We start from the raw sequence: 20,380 nt of genomic DNA, 5'->3' as shown, positions 1-20,380 counted from the left end.
TAAGATGCATATCTAAGGAATAATTTCATGAGCCCAGATTCTTCCATCTTCCCATAGAAAAGCACTAACATCATTAATGTGAGATGTCATTTTTTTGTGATTAGCAGTAATCTTTTAATGTTCAAGTACATGTTTTTTTGTTTTTTCAGCAAAAACTCCTATGTTTCCTGGCTCCTCCCTTACCTCTTCAGAGTAGTTCCTCAGAGCTATCTGAGAGGCTATCTCCTGGGCTATAGTCCTCAGTAAGGTCCCTGAATAAAGCATAACTTGCAACTTTTAGGATGTGTGTTTTTCTTCAGTTGACATTGACCCTACCTTGGCTTTGGTGGCCCTGCAGACCACCCTGTGTCTCAGCCACATCCCTCATCTGGTCACTGGCTTAGGTCAGTCAGCCAGCCCCCCCCTTACTATGGCAGCCAACTCTCAACTCAGCTGTGCCCACGTTCTGGAGGATGTGTGGAGATGTCTTGGTCCCTCTTCTGCCACTCTGGGGCTGAGGAGGCCCAGGAGCACTTATGCAGACCCTCTGCCTGACAACCATGCTGTAGTGGTGTTGTTTTAGCTGTCGAATGATCCTTTATTGAAATAGCTCCCTTTACAGCTCTTAACTAGCTGGGCATTCCACTGTACCACTGTTGAGGTCATCTGTGATGCCATGAGTGTGGTGGCCATCAACACAGCAGGCCCCTGGATCTCCTTAATGGTTCCAGAGAGTTCTTTGGCTAATGATTGGCACTACATCTGTCTGGCAATGTTGACAATTCCATCTGAAGTACTATTTCCACTGTGCTTAACGTTTTTCTGCTTCTTTCTGTCCCTCGTGGTCCCTTGAGGGCTTTGATGATCAGGGAAGAGGCAGAAGGTACCACCTTGGTCTGGACTGTCTGTTCTGAATGGTCAGTTTCACTGTAATCCTCAGACCCTTCCAGGTACTGGCTGCCTTGGCAATGTCTTTACCTACCGTTTTTGGAGACAGACCCAGGGGGCCACTTTTGGGGTCCAGGGCAGATGTGGCACCGACGTCCCCATCAGTGCACTCCAGGTTTATGACTTTGATCTTGCTGAGGTCGAACTTGGCAGCACAGTGGAGGCGACTGGTGTCTGATGACCCCAACGTGGGACAACTGGAGAAAGTTGCACCTTGGCATCCTCTGAATGCTGAAAGGCCCATGCTGTACTTTCATTCTCCTCCTTTGTATGTGTTGGCAGGGGCCACTTGTGTGACAGTCCCTTGGCTGAGTCTCATGAGGAGGAGGATACAGTTTCCCTGTCCTTTCAGGGCTCCTTTCCCTCAGTTTATCTGCCACCTGTGATCTCAGCCTTGAATGGAGAAGCCAGGATACACATGAGTCATTTTTTCTCCTTCAACCTCTGTCTTGTCTTCTGATAGCACTCTCTTAGTTTGGAAAGGTAAAACAACCCATCTTTTCTGTGCAGCAAGGACACCCCTTATGTCAAACCTCAGTCCTCTGTACCCTTGGCTTAGAGCTCAGGTCTGATCTTCTGACCTTTGATATGTTAATGGGAGTGATAGGAATTTATAAGATCCTTTTCTTTTTCTACAACCTCTGACTTAGTTCTAAAGACTGTTTTTCTAGAAGCTGAAATTTGAAAGTCAAAAGCTGGATGTGTACATTTTTTTCTTTTTGCATTCCTGCTATAAAAATCTCAAACCTCCCCAAGGCATAGAGATATCACCAACTGATCAGGGGAAAAGTCATTCACAGAGTATAAAAGAGAATAATATATTTAAAACATATTATCCTTATTACATTTTTTTCAGACTTTCCATGATGTCTTTTACCTTTTTAGCTATCACCCAAACTCCCTGACAACTCCTGCCCAAATTGCAAAATGGAATAATACTAATTATTGTTTATTGAATGCTTAGTGTCAGCCAATAACCCTATAGCTGTTCATATCTCCACTGAACAGATGAGAAATTGGGGCTTAGAAAGGTGGCTTGTACAATGTAACAGAGCTAATTTGCGGGAAAAAAACTTTAGGAAATACATTTCTATCTTTTTTGCTTTTGCTTACTTTGGCTCAAAAGTCAAGCATTTATTCCAATACGGCAAATGTAAAACTTAAAAAGACAAAAAAGAAAAAAATCCATTAAATAAGTTGGTCCTTAACACACTGCTTAGAAAATAGTAAGCTCTCAAAAGGAAGGCAACAGTTATTATTTATTAATATTATTTCTATTGCTGTCCCAGGAAATGAGCATCTTAGTATACACAGATGAAAGTCCACTGTGGTCAAAATGTTGGTACAATTTGATATTTCCACAGCTGAGCAAGAAAGTAGGTGAAGTACTTTGGGAAGGCAGAAGATCCTGGTTGAGTTGGGAACATGCAGTTGGCCTTCTCCTTTTCTTTTGGCTAGGAATCCGAGAGACCTGGGCTCTTGCTCAAGCTTGGCCAACAATGTGAGGAGGCCACGGAAGGTCCTCTCTATGGTTTAGTTTCCTCATCCATAAAATGAGGGGTTTGGGGACTTCCCTGGTGGTCCAGTGGTAAAGAATTCGCCTTCCAATGCAGGGGATGTAGGTTTGATCCCTGGTCGGGGAACTAAGAGCCCACATGCCACGGGGAAACTAAACCCGTGAGCGCCAACTACTGAGCCTACACACCTCAACTAGAGAGCCCGCATGCCACAAACTACAGAGCCCACATGCTCTGGAGCCCATGCACCACAACTACAGAGCCCACGCACTCGGGAGCCTGTGAGCCACAACTAGAGAGAGAAAACCTGCACGCCACAACTAGAGAGAAGCCCACACACCACAACGAAGATCCTGCATGTTGCAACAAAGATCCAGCGTGCCACAACAGATCCAACACAGCCGAAAATAACAAAATAAAATAGAAAAGAAAAAAATAAATAAAAAAGAAAAATAAAAAAATAAATAAAATGAGGGGTTTGGAAATCATCAAATGGTTGCTGAGGTTTCTCCTAATATTAGGAATCCCGGGGAAGTGACATCCTCAGAGGTGGGAAAGTCTAGACAGCCCCAGAGTGCTGCATTGTCACCTGAACACCAATGTCTCTCTACCTTTTGTCCTCCTCTGATCTCTCCTGTGCTCAGCCCCAATTCAGGGGAGGAAGCTGAAGGAATGTGGCGATAGAGAGAGAGAAAGGGGGGAAGGGTAGCAAGAGGGGACAACAAAATGCAGATGATGGAGAGTGTGGGCAAGACATAAAAATTACACACATACACTTTAGAGAAAGGACATGGGGGAAAAGGGAGGAGGAGTCAAGGAATGACCATTTACCTTCTTTTGCTCAGCAAATAAAACAACAGGTGAAATGTATGAAGCCCTCGTTCTAGGCCTGGCACCTTGTTGAATGTGTCACATGGGTTATCTTATCTCATTTAGTCCTCACACATCTCATTCCCTAGACAGGTGAGAACTAAGGCTTACAAAGTTCATCAATTTGCCCCACATCTCTATCTTAGACCATTCAGGCTACTATACCAAAGTACCATAGACTGGGTAGCTTATAAACAACAGAGGTTGATTTCTCACAATTTGGAGGCTAGAAGTCTGCTCTCAAGGTTCAGGACAGACTCTGTTTGATGAGGACTCTCTTCCGGTTGCAGATTGCCTATCCTCACTGTATCCTCACACTACTGAAAGACAGTGAGAGAGCTCTCTGGGGCCCCTTTTATAAGGATACTAATCCCATTCGTGACAGCTTCACCCTCATGATCTAATCAGCTCCCAAATGCCCCACCTCCGAATATTATTACATTAGGGGTTAGGGTTTCAACATATGAATTTTGGGGGGGACACAAACATTCAGTCCACTGCAATCACTAATGAGTAAGAGGCAGGACTAGGAACTGAACCTCAGTGTCTTTGATTGTAGAGCTGTACTCATAAACACCAGCCCACAGTGCTCTCCTCTGTGCTAGGGAATGTCGCTATGTCACTTAAGGCTGACTTAGCACTTAATCTTGATCTCATGGCTGACCTAGCATGATGAGTTCACCACCCAGAGGCAGACAGACAGTCAGGCACCTACCTACACACTCACTCACCCCTTGATGACACTCAAGAAGGCTCAGCAAAGAAAATTCAAAACAGTGAATAATATAAAAAGTCTTTTTTTTGTTAGATGCCATCGTATAGGGACAACTGTTTCAGCTTCTTAATTAACTCTGGCTTAACTGAATGTTGAAATTAACTCTTGTTCCTTCAGATGTAAGTCCATTGTCCGGACACATTCCCAGATCATTCTCAGATGACCACAGATGCCTGAGGTTTGTTGGGGGATAATATACATATAAATAAGTGGTGACTACCCTAGCTAACCACATCAAATTTTCTTCGTATCATCCCTATCAGAACACCAGAGTAAGCCTCCTTTTAGGGTACTTCTAAGCTCACCAAGGACCATAAGAATTACAGTAAAAGAGAGAACTGTGATGTGACAGTGTCTCATTAGGGGTCTTTCCCATGTGATCATTTCCCTAACGTTTCAACTGTGGGATTTGTGAGGAAACTTGGGGAAGTCTGCATCAGATCCCTAGCCAAAAGTCTCTGAGGTCCGTACACTTTCCCTGGATCTTTCTTTGTTTCACTGTAGGGATATTATACAGATCTTGGAACCACTCAGACTCAGGTTCAAGTTCTGCCTCTGTCATTTACTGACTGTGAGGCAGGGGGGCCAATCCCTTGCCCATGGAACTGCAGTAGCCTCTCCTGTCAACAGGAATCACAGCCCAGGTTACTTTATGGACCAGGTGAGCCAGCACACAAAACACACCAGCACAGGACCTGGAGCACAGCAGGTGTTCAGTCACTGTGAATTCTCTTTCTTCCTGTTTCAGTATGTATTACTGTATAACAAACCATCCTGCGGAAGTGGCCCTAAGGACTATGCATGCCCATGTGCCATGAGAGCTTTAGCTAACTTACCTGAATAACAGCCAGGTATTTGCTATGGTTCAGCCATCAGGGTTGGGCTCGCCTGGAGTCACTAATGCACTCCTGCATCCCCTCAGGAGGCTCAGTTGGTCTCAGATATCCAATATGGCTTCACTCCCATATCAGGCACCTTTGCTAGGATGGCTAGAACAGCTAGGACCTGGCCAGGGTCCTCTCTTTCCGTGAGGTCACTCCATCACAGTGGTCAGCAGGGCCAGCTTCATAGGGTGCAACATGTGTAGTCACACAGGGCCCCATACCCAGAAGGGCGCCTGCTTGGTTTAATGCTCTGTTACCACTGCCACTGCCTTGAAATTCTTAATACTTTTTAAATAAGAGACGCTGCATTTTCATTTTTACACTGGGTCCTGCAAATTATGTAGCCAGTACTTGTAGCCACATCTCTTTCCCCAAAGGCTCCCAGCTCCAGGAGGGTGAAAGAAGAAGCTGGAAAGCTTCTTAAGACCTAGGCCAGGACTCACACAGTATCACTTCACTGCATTCCACGGGCCAAAGCAACTCACAAGGCCATGCTGACTCAAGGGGAGGAGGAGGAGGAAAGTCTCTGCGGCCATCCACCTCACCGCCGTTTCCTTCTTCCAGCATTCCCATGAGCAGTCAGGTCCTGACAGAGCTCGTTTGGTGCTAAGAAGCAGAAACCCACCTAAGCTTCCTCATAAAAAGAGAGATTGACAGTAGAGAGTCAGAAATCTCCTAGAAAGAAGGATAGCCACACTTTAGGAAAGTGGAAATGAGAGTTAGAAACTCAGAGCCTGAGGCTATGCCTTGCCTCTCAGGGATCACATTGGTTTCCTTGGTGAGTCAGCTATGGTCTGGGGGGAGCAGCAGGAACCTGGTCACTCAGAAGAGACAACTGCCCCTTCCAGGGGCTGTAGGCTGGGTGGGCTCTCAACAAGGGGCTGTGGATAAGGTGGGCCATATAACCTTATGGAATGCTTGTCTTTATTTATCAGCTATTTACGAAGGGCCTATAATTATGAACAAGACCATGTCTGGGCCTATGGGGATATAATTTGGCCCTAGAGGACCAGAGCCCCTTCTTCTCAGTCACATAAAGGCATTTCTTGCTACCTCTTATTGAAGCAAAGGGAGAGGTGGGTGTGGGGATCAGATTTCTTTTTATTGTTCCTTGGGCCCAGGGAGTCAGTTCTGGTCCTTGCTGGATGGCTCACCTGACCTCAAATGGCAACACCCACCTACAATGGAGGTTTAGGAGAATGCATTCTCTTACTAAAACGTTGATTAGCCTCACAGAACGGCTGAGTGATGAAGAACCAGAAATTGTGACTTCATCTGAGTCGACTCTGTCCCACTCCAGGGAAGATGGCCGACTTAGGCTCTCAGAAGGAGGGATTGCTACACTGAGAGCCCTATCTCTTGAATGCTCTCCTCAGTGTACTCCCCACCCCACCTCTCCCATTTCACCCCCTTACAGTTCCTTCCTTCACACTCTCATCCAGTGTACTCATCCCTTTCTCAGGAAACCCCACCTACTTCCCCCCATACATACTGCCCTTCCTTGTTCCTCTCTTGGTGCTTTCTTGTAAATTCCAACATTTACAGCCTCCGCTGGTGCTGGGGTTCTCCTATGCCCAGTTTCGTTGGTTCTGAAAGACAAGGTTCTGTCTACTGAGTGAAGGAGACATTGGTGGGGGATCAGATCCCAGTGCAGTTTCCCACCAGTGACAGCTGTGGGAGAGTTTTTTCATTCATTACCTAAAACACAAGCAACTGCAACCAAGTGAACTTTCGTATTTCCCAGTGACGACACAATCTAGTTTTATTTGAAGAAATGATATTTTTCTCTATTAACTTGACTAGCTGCTTGTTAACAGTAAACTTGGCATTATTTAGTTGGAGAATTAAAATTTTCTGGTGTCTAGTCTACATGATAAGAATCACCACAAGAACTATGAACAGGTCTGTCTTAACTGCCCAGGACGGCTAGTGTCTACTTGGATAAGAACTTCCTGATCGTCAATCTCTCCACTGATAAAAAGAAGGATAGCTCCTGGCCTCAAGGAACTTCCAATCAAGTGGAGCGGACAGTCTTACACTCAGATAAAACCAAAGAGTGAGGGGCCGATGAGCGATGGGTGGGAAAGGGAGGAAAGTTTCAAGAAGCAAGTGTGAGGCGGGGATTAGCTTGCGGCTAGGTTCCAAGTGGGAGCTCAGGTGTAAAGGAGGGCGGGGACCCTTTCGAACTGCAGCCATAGCTGTGTGCCCACAGATGCCCCCACTGGAGTGGAGGTGTTCTCGCCGGGCAGGGACTGGGTCTTGTTTCCTCGTCTGCAGGAAAGCCTGCCCGGCTTGCCCTCGCCACTGTGTGGGCTTGCCGTGAGATTCAGGGTTCAGGCCGGTGAAAACCAAGCCTGGGCACAGGTGGCGGTTCCTCTCAGGAGACTTTACTAGACATCCCCCCGGCCCCCCCTCCCCACTTCCTCTCACTCTTTCACTCCAGATACACGTTTAGCTGCACCTTCTGGGTTCCTCCAGTTGGAGGGAACCCAGGAAGTAGATTTTAGCACTGTACCTACTTCCCATGATATCACTTTACTTGATTCCCACTTCGACTCCATTATCAGGCAGCTTCACAATTTCTGAGACGAATGGTCCCCGAGCCTCCCCGAATCCCTCCTTGACGCTGTGCAGCAACTCCCTTTCCCAACTTCCGGCTACTCACCGCCAGACTGAAGCACCTTTCCGCTGCTGACGCCAAAAAAACCCCACGAAACACTCGATGCGCGCGCATGCGCATTAACCACGCATTATCCCCCCTCCCCCCACCCCGGGGGGGGGCGTGGGCGTGGCGGGTTGCTTGATTTCTCTAAGCCGCTTTTAAATTGGAACGTTTGCTGGGGCGTCCTGTGCTCAATTCTCGGTGGGTTAGGACCATTGAGTTTCCTAATCAATTTCTGGGCTCCACGCAATCCTTTTTAACTTTTTGCTTGATATGCATCTGGAGACATTCGCGCCTGGGCTGCAAAGCTGGAGCCGATGGAGTGGATGGAGCAGGCAGACAGACCCTGGGCTTCTCAACGAGCAACGTCAGCTTAGCTATTCCACATCCGTCCTGGCTGCCTAGTCCTCTTTTTCTTCTTTCTTACTGTAAGGGAAACTTGCTGCTCAGTAGCTTTGTTTCCAGTGGAAGTCGGTGTGCTTTGATACCCTCCGGGAGCATTTACAGGCGGGGGACACAGGTGGGCTGTTGGAATCCGTGTATTTACCTTCTAGAGGAATGCACTGGAGACACGCTGCACTAGCGGAGAAGGGAAGCCAGGTCAGATTGGCTTTCCAGGCGCCCCTGTGTGCCCTCTCCGTTCCACCGATTCCCTTTCTTCTTCTACCCTGAAGGCCCTTGCTTTTGGCCTTGGCCAGACCATGGAAACTGACACTGCAAGTTGAATAGACCAGGCATTTATTTTCTGATAAATCAGGACTCTGTCCTGCCTGCACCTTTTGGCCTGCTTTTGATAAATGTTGCCAGCAGTGAATACAACGTGTGGGGTTCTGGCTAAACTTTCTGGAGGTGTCAATTGTAAATAGTGTTTCCTTACATTTGGGGCAGCACTTTGGAGTTTCCAAAACATGCTCCATGCAGTAATTGTCTCATTGGATTTCCTCAGCAGGCTGGGAGAAGATGGAGCAACTCACCCCTATTCTGCAGTGAAAAACCCTGACGCTCAGAGAGGTAGAGTGACTTGGGCACAGTTGCAGGACTAGAAAGTACAATAGAAGAATAAGAAACCAGGACTTCTGATCCTTGGTCTAGAAACTTTTGGCAGTCACATAGTCTTTGGGTTTTTTTTTTTTTTTTTTCAATCTTACTAATTACCCTGATAATCCTGTTGGATAACAGAACAATTTGTTCATCCATGTCATGTTCTCTTGTTGCATAAAGGAAATGATAAGGGACAAGAGAGCTGATTTCTCAGCTGTATCCTTTAGAGCTCTACCACCTTGCTAATCACTCCCTTATCCTGGATACCAGTGATTTGCCATCTTCCAAACGTGTGGGGAAAATGGTAAAGGTGAAAGCCATTTAGCTGCCAAGCTAATGCCACAAAGATCATCATCAGACCAGGAACTGGGTTGGGCTCAGTAGCATCATTCCAGAGAGAGCACTGCTCCCCCAAGACGTGCTGCAGCATCAAGGCCTTAAGGATCAGGAACATGGACAGCTCTCCCAACAGTTTTCAGCCAAGGCTATGCTACGTTTCCTTCAGTAATCCCATGGCAGAAAACGCAGTGACCATCAGAGCTCTGGCTTTTTAATCAGGCTCTGTGATTCTTATTAAGGATAAGGTCTAGGGTGATTCAAGGGAAAACAGCAGAAAAGGGGGAAAAATCCTCTTAATTCTTGCCCATGCATTCATAATAGGTAAAGTCAAGAGGGAATAGAAGGCCATTCCTCCGGGGCTAGTTGACCTTAATTGTCTGTCCTCTGTTAGGTGCTTTTAGCCGAGAGATACAGAAGAGGAACAGTCTGACAGAAGTCATCACTGATGGCCACCTTCATTCAGTACTTCGGTGATTTACAAACATTCATTGAGTGCCCACTATGGTCCAGGCCCTGAGGATACCATGATGAGAGACACGATTTTGATGCTTGACCTTTTTTTTTATTTTATAAATTTATTTATTTATATTTTTGGCTGCGTTGGGTCTTCATTGCTGCATGCAGGCTTTAGTTGCAGCGAGCAGGGGCTACTCTGGGTTGCGGTGCGCGGGCTTCTCATTGTGGTGGCTTCTCTTGTTGTGGATCATGGGCTCCAGGTGAGCGGGCTTCAGTAGTTGTGGCACGTGGGCTCAGCAGTCGTGGCTCGCGGGCTCAGCAGTCATGGCTCGCGGGCTCTAGAGCGCAGGCTCAGTAGTTGTGGTGCGCGGGCTTAGTTGCTCCACGGCATGTGGGATCTTCCCAGACCAGTGCTCGAACCCGTGTCCCCTGCCTTGGCAAGCGGATTTGTCACCACTGTGCCACCAGGGAAGCCCGATGCTTGACTTTTTCCACTCAAACCTACCATAACTTATTCTATTTCCCTGTTGCTCTCACTTTTCTCCCAGTGCCCTTCCCAGCTGAGTTCTGATTCCTGGTCATTTGTGTCATTTTTGGCAAGACACTCCAGAGGATGTATTACTGGTACAGCAAAACCTCCCACTCCCATCTGTCCCAGTCCCCACTCTTTCAGGATAGGATAAGCCCTAAGTCCTCCTTCATGTACCGTATAGCCCTTTCATCTCCCCTTCTAGGGAAGATGCTTCCAGGTCAATGGTTGTGAACATGATATGAAATAAACTGTAATCCTGATCTCCATAGAAGTTCCTTCTTCTGAATGCATTTACTTTAAAGCAATGTTCTGCAGGGAGCCCCCATGGTTTGTTAGGCTTCTTTTTCCCTTTCTTCCTGGTTCCCTGGGGGAACCACCGGCCCCTTTCTCGCTAGCCCTGTGGTTTGAGTTGATATTCATCCTGCTTCTCCTTAGAGGGGAGAACCTTGTTTAGCCTGAGCCATTGCAATCAGAGTGAACCCAGAGAATCTGCCTGGGAATTCTGGAACATAGAATCTCTTTTCTTTGTGGAGCTTGGTGGTATGAAGTTGTGAGGCTCAGGATTGCCTCTGTCATGACGGATGAGCCTGGAATTTCCAGGGACCACTGTTGAAAGCCTGGGGATGGAGCCAAACAAGAGAAAGCAGAGAAGAAAAATGGGCCCAGGACATGGTGGGTAGGCCCTGAATGCAGCTGGGTCTGAACCAATTCTACCTCTGGGTTAATCTGTGAAGTGAACCAATTAACTCCACTACCCTCTTTGAAAACACTAATTTGAGTTTGGTTTTCTGTTCCTTACAAAAGATTGCCAACGAAGAACTACCCTTAGGCTAAGGCTTCCCAAATGGTGTGCCATGGTGCACCTGTGAGCTTGCTTATAGATATTACTTGAGCTTGATGGCCCTAGTCTTTGGGAGGGACTCAGGGCAGCCAGAGTGCCAGGGCTGGTCATCTCTAGAAGCAAGTAGCTTTGTCCATTTATCCCAGTGAGACAACAAATGCAAAATTTTAATGTGCCCCATTATGGTGATTTTAAAATGTGTTCAAAAATTCTTTAACACTCCTCCATTCCGAAGGTAGAGCCTACTTCTCCTCTCCTTGAATGTGGACTGAACTTAGTGACTTGCTTCTGAAAAATAGAATATGGCAGACAAGAGAGAGTATGACTTCTGAGGCTAGGTCATAAAAAGACACTGCCACTTTTGCCTTGCTTCTCTTGAACTGCTCATCAAAGGGGAAGTCAGCGAGCACTCATGCAGTAGGGGCTGAGGTCCACAAGCAGAAGAACTGAGGCCTCCCATCAATGACCAGCACCAACTCTCCAATGTTATGAACGAGCCACCTTGGAATAGAATCCTCGAGCTTCAGTCAAGCCTTCAGATGATGGCAGCTTTGGCCAATATCTTGATTGCAACCTCATGCAAGACCTTAAGTCAGACTGCCCAACTAAACTAATCCTAATCCACAGGAACTGGGTGAGATATTGTTTATTGTTGTGTTAAGCTAATGAGTTTGGGGGCTATTTGTTATGCCTCAATAGATAACATTTATACCCAGAATGTGAAAAAGGTTGGGAAACACTGTGGACATACCCAGCATTCTGGAATATAATAGAACCTTTAGTTTTAGTTTTTTGTTTTTTGTTTTTTAAATGATACTTAGTCAATAGCAGCTTTACAACATTTGAGATAACAAGCATTTAAAAATACATTCAAAGCAAAACAAAAGCTCCCTGTGTTTGAAAACATACTTGCAAACCACAATTACCAGTGACAGCTCTAAAAGTTTTTTGTTTTACAACTAATCTATTGTCATGGAAAGGACTTCTTACTGAATAGAATTACGGAGTTTAAGACAACGTGTGGCATGACAAACCCAAACAGGTCTATGCAGTATATTCATGTTTCACTTTCATGAGATTCTTAAGAGCTGGTGACAGTTGCACCCTTGACCTTGCTAAAGGAAAAGAGGCAAGAAGCTAATCAGAAGATTTCTCCCATAAACTTTCATTGAAGAGTTTTCCAAAGTAAAATCAAGAGGCCTACCATGGCATAGAGGTTTCTCCAATCTTCAGGATTCAAAAGGCCTCATGTGCTTTACTCTTAGCAATGTTTGAAATGCTTCTTTCTTAACCCCGTATTTAGGATACATAATCAGAGGACCAATGCCCAAGTTCTTTGTTTATGCCGTTACTTATGTAAGTGCAGCAGTGTCTCCACTTCATTTATAACTGTTACGTAAAGAACAACTAAACTATCTGGAATTGAGAAAAGAGCCAGGGTTAGCCTAGAAAGAGTATGAGCTACACCAGTGTTGACCAGTCCACACTTGCCAACTCCACCAGCTTCACTTCTAGGTAAGCCCGTGGGCTCTCAGTCAGAATTCTGTCTTTCTTACCCTAGACAGTATTCTTCCTACATTGGTTATCTATAGTCTGAGCCCATAGATCAGAGGCATCACGTTATAAAAGTTGGAAGCTTCTAGAGTTGTACCATCCAATACAGTAGCCACTAGCCACATGTGGCTGTTGAACACCTGAAATGTGGCTGGACTTAATTGAGATTAAGTGTAAAGTGTAAAATCTCTAAATATAAAACACATACATACAGATTTTGAAGACACAGTATGAAAAAAAGAATGTAAAATACCTCATTAATAATTTTTCATATTAATTACATGTTGAATTGATAATATTTTGTATATATTGGGTTAAATGAAATGTATTATTAAAATTACTGTCACCTGTTTCTTTTCCTGATTTTTCTTTTTAATGTGCCCACTAGAAAATTTAAAATGACATATGTGGCTTGTATTATATTTCTACTGCACAGTGCTGGTCTAGAAGCAGGCCTACTCACACTCATTCATTCATTTAATTACTCAGCTTATGCTTATTAAATGTCTTCCGTGTGTTGAGTTCTGGGCTAGGGGATAGGAATGCAACAGTGAACACAGCCCTTGCACTTGTGAAGCAAGTGGTACCCACTGCGGTATAAGAGAGACTGAAATCAAAAGTGACAACACGTATCTAAAAGCAAGGGACATTTAATCCGGAATATTTTAGGTCATAAGATTATTAGGGCTTTTAGAGTTAAAAGCCAGGTCTACATTACTTACCACCTAAGGCTTATTGTTTGAAGGCAAAATATAATAGGTGTTGATAATAATGGCCACCCTGGAGTCACTCAGGAAAGGTTACCTTCCACAGGGCCTGTTCTAGTCTGCTGTGTATTATGGCTACACATACAGATGCTCTTCCTCTCTAAACTAAGAGGCTTTGACAATGTTGTTTGACCTTGGTCTCACCCAGTGTCTCCCACACAGAAGACACTAAACAACACATGGAATTAAAATATGTCGTGCGTACTCATTTAAGAAAACAAACATATCATATACTTAGAAAGAGTTCTGCCCCAAATGCCTAAAAAACAAAAAGTTTGCCCCTTCAACTAGTAAGCTTTAGTAATTTAAAAACAAAACAAAACGGTCCTCTTTCAGAATATAAATTCATGCATACCTGATGGTGTAAACAAAAAGTTCTGGTATATCCAAATTAAATTCTCTCTCATGACCACCAAGATTAAATATTATATACGAGGTGTGACCCTGGATAGCACTGTTTGACCAAGGCCATGATCATGCATCTTTCTTCTTCTCTGAAATGCTTTACAAAAGAGTGGTCGAAATAAAAAACACGAGTTGCAAAGGGGAACATTTTGCTTGCAATTCTTATTACATTTTTAGTACCAGTCAAGGTAATCAGTCATATGAAAAAATATATAATTTAATTCTCAAATAATAACTTTGTTCATCTTATTCCTAAAGTACCCTGTCCAAAGAATCCTGAATATATTCTTTAGTTGATGTACACATGCTGACGGACAGCACAATGTTCAGAAATGAAAGTAGAAATATTATCCTTTTATAAAAATAAACTTGGTCCCAGAGAGGATGAGAAAAAGAGTGAGCAAGAGAGAGCATAAGAAAAAACGCAAAGCTTTAGAGGAGAATTGTTTCGATTTAAGTAACTGCAGCATCTGCAACTTCGGGCAGGTCGCTCAGAGTACCATGTATCTCCTAACTCAGTGCTTCGCGTGTGCTCCTCTATAAATGCATGTTAAATTAACCACCTAACAGAACAATAAAGCAAAAATAACTATACAACAATTAGTCCACCGTTACCAAAAGGGTAACAAGTTCACAAATAATTAATCGATCCCCACATTTCCAGCCTTCATGATCTTCTGATTTCTAGTAAGGCCTCCCCTCACAGTTTTATTGGAAATGTTTTGTACTCCAGCAAGGTCACCCTCCTTTCCCATAAAGAGGGGAGAAGTTCACTCTGAATAGGTTGCTGGACAACTTGTCCATTTTCCCTTGGGCAATTTGGGTTTATCTAAATACAGGTTAAATTCAAATACAGGCGGGAGGAAGTCATCAGTTCCTGACCACTCAGCAGGAGATGCTGTTTATGCTTTGTTTTGCACAATTATGCGAAAAAACATGGCTTAATAAATACACAGGCACCCCTGATTAACCATCCTCCACCACCTCCATCCCCCAAATGCCCCAGGATCTGCTCAGACCCCATTTGGGTGTAATTTCCATGGTCACTTGCATCCCAAAGCTTCCAGAGTGCTGTCTGGTCAAGGAGCATGTGGCACGTCCTGTGCGGCAAATGTCCTGTTTTAAGTTGCAGCGGGTCCTTCTCCAGGGTCACAGGGCCTCCAGTCTTCATGGGTGAAGAGAGCTTCTCTTAGCTGCCCTGTGACAACTGGGTTTCACATTTCCTGAAACTAGATCTGTGGAAGGAGTCTCTGAAATTAAGGAGGGAGAGAGAACAGAAGTAAGAAACATCAGTTAGCCTTTTAAAGAGGAAAATCACTCGCTAGAAAAGCACATCAATCATGGAGTAAGTAAGTAAATACGGGAAAGTGTGGCCATGCCTTCGCACTGTGCCGGAAGAAACACAGGCAGTAATTCGGCCCTGGGAAGACGGCTGGCAGAAGGCCGCATGGAGGGGCCCCGGAGAGGTCAAGGAGAAGGCGCAGGAGGAGCGGGATGCAAGCAGAGCAGATCACGCTTGGGTGGCTTCTCTGATTCCAGGGCCCGCTCCCACACCCAGAGGTTCTGCAGTTCTGATTGCTGGGCCTCAAGCGCTATCCTTTATCCTCTGGGAAGAGGCCTCCCCTGCCCTCTTCTTACCTCTTATGACTGTCAACTCTGAATATCGGCTTGTAGAGTTCTGGAATTTTCCGCTCTATCATTGGCCTGAGGTTCTCTCTCAGCTTGTTGTAGTTCTTTTTGAGTTCCAGCTGGTACTCCCTCTGGTCTGCTGTGATGAGACGCTTGTTTTTCTCTACGGCTTCACCGCATCTGAGATGCAAATATCAGGGTGGGGAGAAAATGAGGTTGCATTTCATACGAGTTTGAAGTGCTTACGAATTTTATATATTTAACTCATTTAATCTTTACAAAAATTTATGAGGTCGGCTATTATCACCCTCACACCTCAGGTGAAGAAACTAAGGCACGGAAAGCTTAAGTAACTCGCTTCATGTCACAAAGTCAATAAGCTGCAAAGCCAGCTCCAGTCTCTCCCGTGCAGTATGGTATGTACTAAAGAAGAAAATCATGTTATTCAAACATGATGAAGCCTTGCCTTTTATTTTATACTGTTCTATCCAAGGGAACTTACAAATCAACAAATCTTGAAGGGACAACATAATGGCTGAAACTTAGCTGACGTACAATGATTAGTAATGATTCTGTTTTCCTTCAGATGAATAGGATTCCCATGATCAACATGGTTTAAACTGTTTTCTTAATAGTGGTGCTAGATTTGGATTGTGTTATGGGGATACCCAGGCCTTGCTACCAAATCCTCCCTATTACCACTGAACACATACAGCTATGGGGCAGGGGGAAGCTACCTGGCCTAGGCAACATTAAACCTATGGCCATAGCTTCATGATGGAATCAGCCTGCTGTAGAAGAACGGCTTGATTTAATTCACCCTGGAAGCCAAAAGCAGGCCCTTAACTGGATTTTCACCTGTCTTTTAAGTTTGACATTAACTGAAGCAAACTGTAGGATACCAAAGGTTACATATCAAAGGTTTCAGGGAAGAGGTAGGAAGGGGAGGTATACAGCCTTTGAATCCTGAGAAATCTACATCACCCCTTATTATTTTTTTATTGCCTCTTAACTAACAGTTATGAGCTACCACAATGTGTAAAATGAAATCAGTTTCTTCAAGGAGACTTCAAGGACCGGTTTTGTAACACTGGCAGACAAGAGACCTGCAAGAGCGAACTGCTAACTTGGGGATGGCTACTCTGCAAACTTTGGAAGAAGCAACTATACTCTCTGTGATCTTTGTTATCAGAAGACATAATAGCTATAGATATATATAGTGATTTTGTTTTTTAGTATAGTTTTTAGCGCTTATTATCATTGGTGGATTTGTTTTTTGGTTTGGTTGCTCTCTTTGTTCTTTCTTTTTTTATTACTTTAAATTTTTTAATATTTTTATATAGTGTTTTAAAAAGACAAATATATTAATAGGTGGAGCGAATTTTTGTAACTTTATATTTTAACAAATTTTATAACATAAAATTGTTTCATAGACATTTTCTGTATTTCTTCCTTCCATTTAGATTATATTCTCTAGATTTTCTTATGAAAGTTAAAATAACTTCCACTATGTTATTTAAATCCATAAACTAAAGAGAGCCATGCATTATGTTTCCCTCCTAGAGAAGAGCCATATCTCTTGGGAAATGTACACAGGATCATATAACTACATTGCAAATCATTTTTTAAAAATGGTCCTATCTGTAACATTTTCATTAGGTCCACAAACAGCTGAACTGTGCAACTTTCACTCAGTGACACCACCATTCCAGACAGCCCCCTCCTTTGCTGCTCCCTTTGTTGATAAGTTCACTGAACACAAGCATTTTCTTACAGTCGATGTGCTGGGATTTTTCAGCAGAGTCCTACAGAAACCAGACTGATGGGGTCTAGAAAGGGCGGGAAGTCGTGCTTCCAGAACATGGTTCCTGGTTTTGCTGGGGGTAACTTTCATAGTCCTCTATCTAAGGTGTCTTTTCTACAGAGAGGGTGGTCATGCAGCCCTCCCCCTCTGCATCTCTTGCCCTCCCTTCTCTGTGATGCTCCTTCAGCACAGCTCACATATCAGTCCCTCAGTATGGCCAAAAAATTGCTAGTTGCTTCATCAACAACCATTCCCTCTCTTGCTTAGTAGCAGAACTCCAGGTGGTATACCCACCTGGAAAATTACATTCCCTAGCCTCCCTTATAAATAGGGATGGCTGATGAGCTATAAGATGAAGTCACTAGGAAAGCTCTTTAAAGGGGTGTAGGCTTTTGCTCTTTCCTCATTTCTATTCCTGATACCTGCCTAGGATGTGGTTGTGATGGCCAGAGCCTTAGCAGCCATTTTGTGACTATGAGGATGGATCTACTATAACCAGGATAGCAGAGCAAAAGAATGGAAAGAGCCAGGGTCTCTGATGACTTTATGTGACCACCACACAGCTCTGGGATTCCTATCTCTGATCTTGTTTTATATGAGAGAAAAATAATTTTCTATCTAATTTAAGCCACTCTTAATTCCATTCTGTTACTGCCAACTGAATGTACTTCCTAGAGAGAACAGGCTCTGGAGCTGGAGTGCTCACCTCTGAATCCTGCTTTGCTACTTATTGGCTTTGTGACATTAGACAAGTTACTTAAGCTTTTCCATGCCTTAGTTTCTTCACCTGTGACATGATGGCAATAATAGCCTATCTCATAAATTTTTATAAAGATTAAAGGAATTAAATATATAAAATGCTTAGAATAGTACTGGTACATAGCTAAAACCTAGAACACTTATTGTTATTATTATTATTGTTACTATTCCTGACAGACCCAGTCTGAGTGCAGAAACTATTTGTTCTATATAAGAATGATGATGGAATGTCAGAGATTTTATATTCCAGTCCCTTTTTTTTCATAGTTGATGAAACTAAGATGCAAAGAGATGAAGTGCCCTGTCCAGAGTCATACACCTTTGGGAACAGCAAAGGTGGATGTAAATCCAGGATCCTGTTGCTCCCAGGCTGATGTCTCATCAGCCCCACTGTGTGTTATGGTACAAACCTTACAGAGACACACAACTCATGGGCAGACAATGTCTATATTTAAATCAGGTTAAGTCTGTTTCCTATGTAAATCAATCTGATTTCTACTTGCCCCATAATGTTATATTCATCAATCACTTCATATGTGCCAAGTCCTGTTCTAAGCTCTCTGAATTGACTCTTTTGATACTAACTTTAAGAGGTAGTTGCTATTTTATTCCCATTTTACAGTTGAGGAAACTAAGGTTGGGTAACTAGCCCAAGATCACACAGCTAGTTAAGGCAGAGTAGATATTATTTATTTATTTACTTATTGTTTTATCTCTGGCTGTGCTGGGTCTTCGTTGCTGCACACGGGCTTTCTCTAGTTGCAGCGAGCGGGGGCTACTCTTTGTTGCGGTGCATGGGCTTCTCATTGTGGTGCCTTCCCTTGTTGCGGAGCACAGGCTCTAGGCGCACGGGCTTCAGTAGTTGTGGCACGCGGGCTCAGTAGTTGTGGCACGCAGGCTCAGTTGCTCTGTGGCATGTGGGATCTTCCCGGACCAGGGATCAAACCCGTGTCCCCTGTAGTGGCAGGCAGACTCCTAACTACTGTGCCACCAGGGAAGTCCCAGAATGAATATTTGAAGCCAGGCAACTGGGCCCGAGAGCCCACACTCATAACCCCAACACAACAAATGCTGCCTAGGAAAGACCCTGACCCTTCCAGCTAGAATCCAGGCATACGGCCTTGGTCTCAAGTTGGAACTATTCTCTCTGGAGTCCCAATTTGTAGTATTCTGCCTTTCTCAGCTTCTTCCTGGTAACACTTTAGCAAGTCTCAACCTAAGGTCCAGTGAAAAAACACAGCTGCTGGAGTGAGAGGAGAGATACCAGAGAAACTGAGGGATTGGCTCCCCACCTCCTCCCGTGACTGGAGTGATATATATGCTCCAGGCCCTTTAAGTTAAGGAAGGATTATTTGGGGGCAGGGTACCACAGGAACATCTGGCCTTTCCACAGGAAGAGCTGCAGTGGATGTGAGGGTCCCCTGGTCAGAGCCACCTCGGCTGGCACCTCCCAGTGGCTTTCTCCAGCGCTGTCCCCTGCATTTCCTCCCTCCCAGCCCGACCTCTACCAAACCCCAGATCCCAAGGGCAGCTGGTCTCAATGGAAGGCTAGCCTAATTCCTGGTTCTGCCACTTACTTGCTGTGTGACCTTGGGCTAATCGTGGTCTCCTTCACCTGCACTTCCTTCATCTATAAAGTGGGTTTATGAGGATGAAATGGTGTCGGGCGTGTGAGGACCTGGCCGAGCGGCTGCGGGAGGAGTGCTGTGCAGGCGGCGTGGCCTGCCTCTCTTGGAGCGCAGCGGGGGGAGACAGCCCAACAGGAGCACTGTCCTGGGTGCCCCCGCGGCTGCCGGTGGGGAGGCGCCTGAGGCTGAAGGAGCAGGGCACCACGGGGGCAGGGAGCGCACCCCAGGGCAGACAGGAGCAGCCGCGGCTGCATCCTCCCGCTGTCCCCCTGAGCCCCCTCTACCTCCCTTGGCTGGGCGGCCCCAGAGGGGCCGGCGTGGCTGCCTCCCTCGGGGAAGTCACAGTGGCCCTGCTTCCTCCTCCTAAGGGGGCGAGATTGGGACTACGGGCTTGGGAAGGTGTCCAGTCTCGAGTCTGACACCTGGAAACAGGTTCTGAGGACCTGCTGAACACCCCAGAACCCAGGCGCGGGGTGGGGTCCGCCTAGATCAGACTCTAGGCTAGTCTCTAGGGCCTGACTCACATTACGCTGTCTTCCGCCTCCTTGGGCCCTGGGCTTCTGTCCTGAGGAGTTACAGAGGCCTGTGGTTCCGATGATCACACACTATTCTCGAATTCACAGTCAGCCCAGACACCCTCCCACGCAGTGCCCTGGCCCTGAAGTGAGAGCCCCGTCAAGCCCTGAGGACCGAGACCTTGTTCAAGAGAACCGGGGGTGGAGACGCGCTAAGAGAGGAGGACAGGATAGCACTGTAATGGAAATGGATTTTTTCTCTTGAGAATGGTTGCAGAAGGGATGGGAGGGGGAAGCCACGTGCACGTGTGTGTGTGTGTGCATGTGTGTGTGTGTGTGTGTGTGTGTGTATGTGCTGCTCCACTTGGCTCTCAGTTTTCCACCCAGCCTCCTAGGCCCACTAAGACAGGTCTCTGTGACCTGGAAAAGGGACAGAAGTCCTTCATATGTCCCTGCTATGGACCTGCTCCCGAGC

The 20,380-nt window shown here is 45.3% G+C and overlaps 1 protein-coding gene and 1 pseudogene across 3 annotated transcripts in view; both read right to left on the bottom strand.

Moving 5' to 3' along the window:
• Positions 1 to 130: 130 nt before the first annotated feature.
• LOC309664951 (large ribosomal subunit protein uL11 pseudogene) lies at positions 131 to 1,171 on the bottom strand (annotated as a pseudogene). The gene has a single exon. The product of its transcript is annotated as a large ribosomal subunit protein uL11 pseudogene (transcript).
• The window catches only part of DOCK8 (dedicator of cytokinesis 8), a 236,688-nt gene continuing 216,438 nt past the window's right edge, over positions 131 to 20,380 (bottom strand). For both annotated transcript variants that reach the window (XM_082470796.1, XM_082470797.1), the window contains 2 exons: positions 15,209 to 15,379; positions 131 to 14,820 (listed from right to left, as the gene is read on the bottom strand). In XM_082470796.1, coding sequence (XP_082326922.1) covers positions 14,760 to 14,820; positions 15,209 to 15,379 — 232 coding nt within the window. In that variant the 3' untranslated portion in view covers positions 131 to 14,759. The remainder of the gene's footprint in view (positions 14,821 to 15,208; positions 15,380 to 20,380) is intronic.

Source organism: Balaenoptera physalus (assembly GCF_965194825.1).
Source record: "Balaenoptera physalus genome assembly, chromosome: 7".
NCBI lineage: Eukaryota > Metazoa > Chordata > Mammalia > Artiodactyla > Balaenopteridae > Balaenoptera > Balaenoptera physalus.
This window is presented reverse-complemented; position numbering and strand designations above follow the sequence as displayed.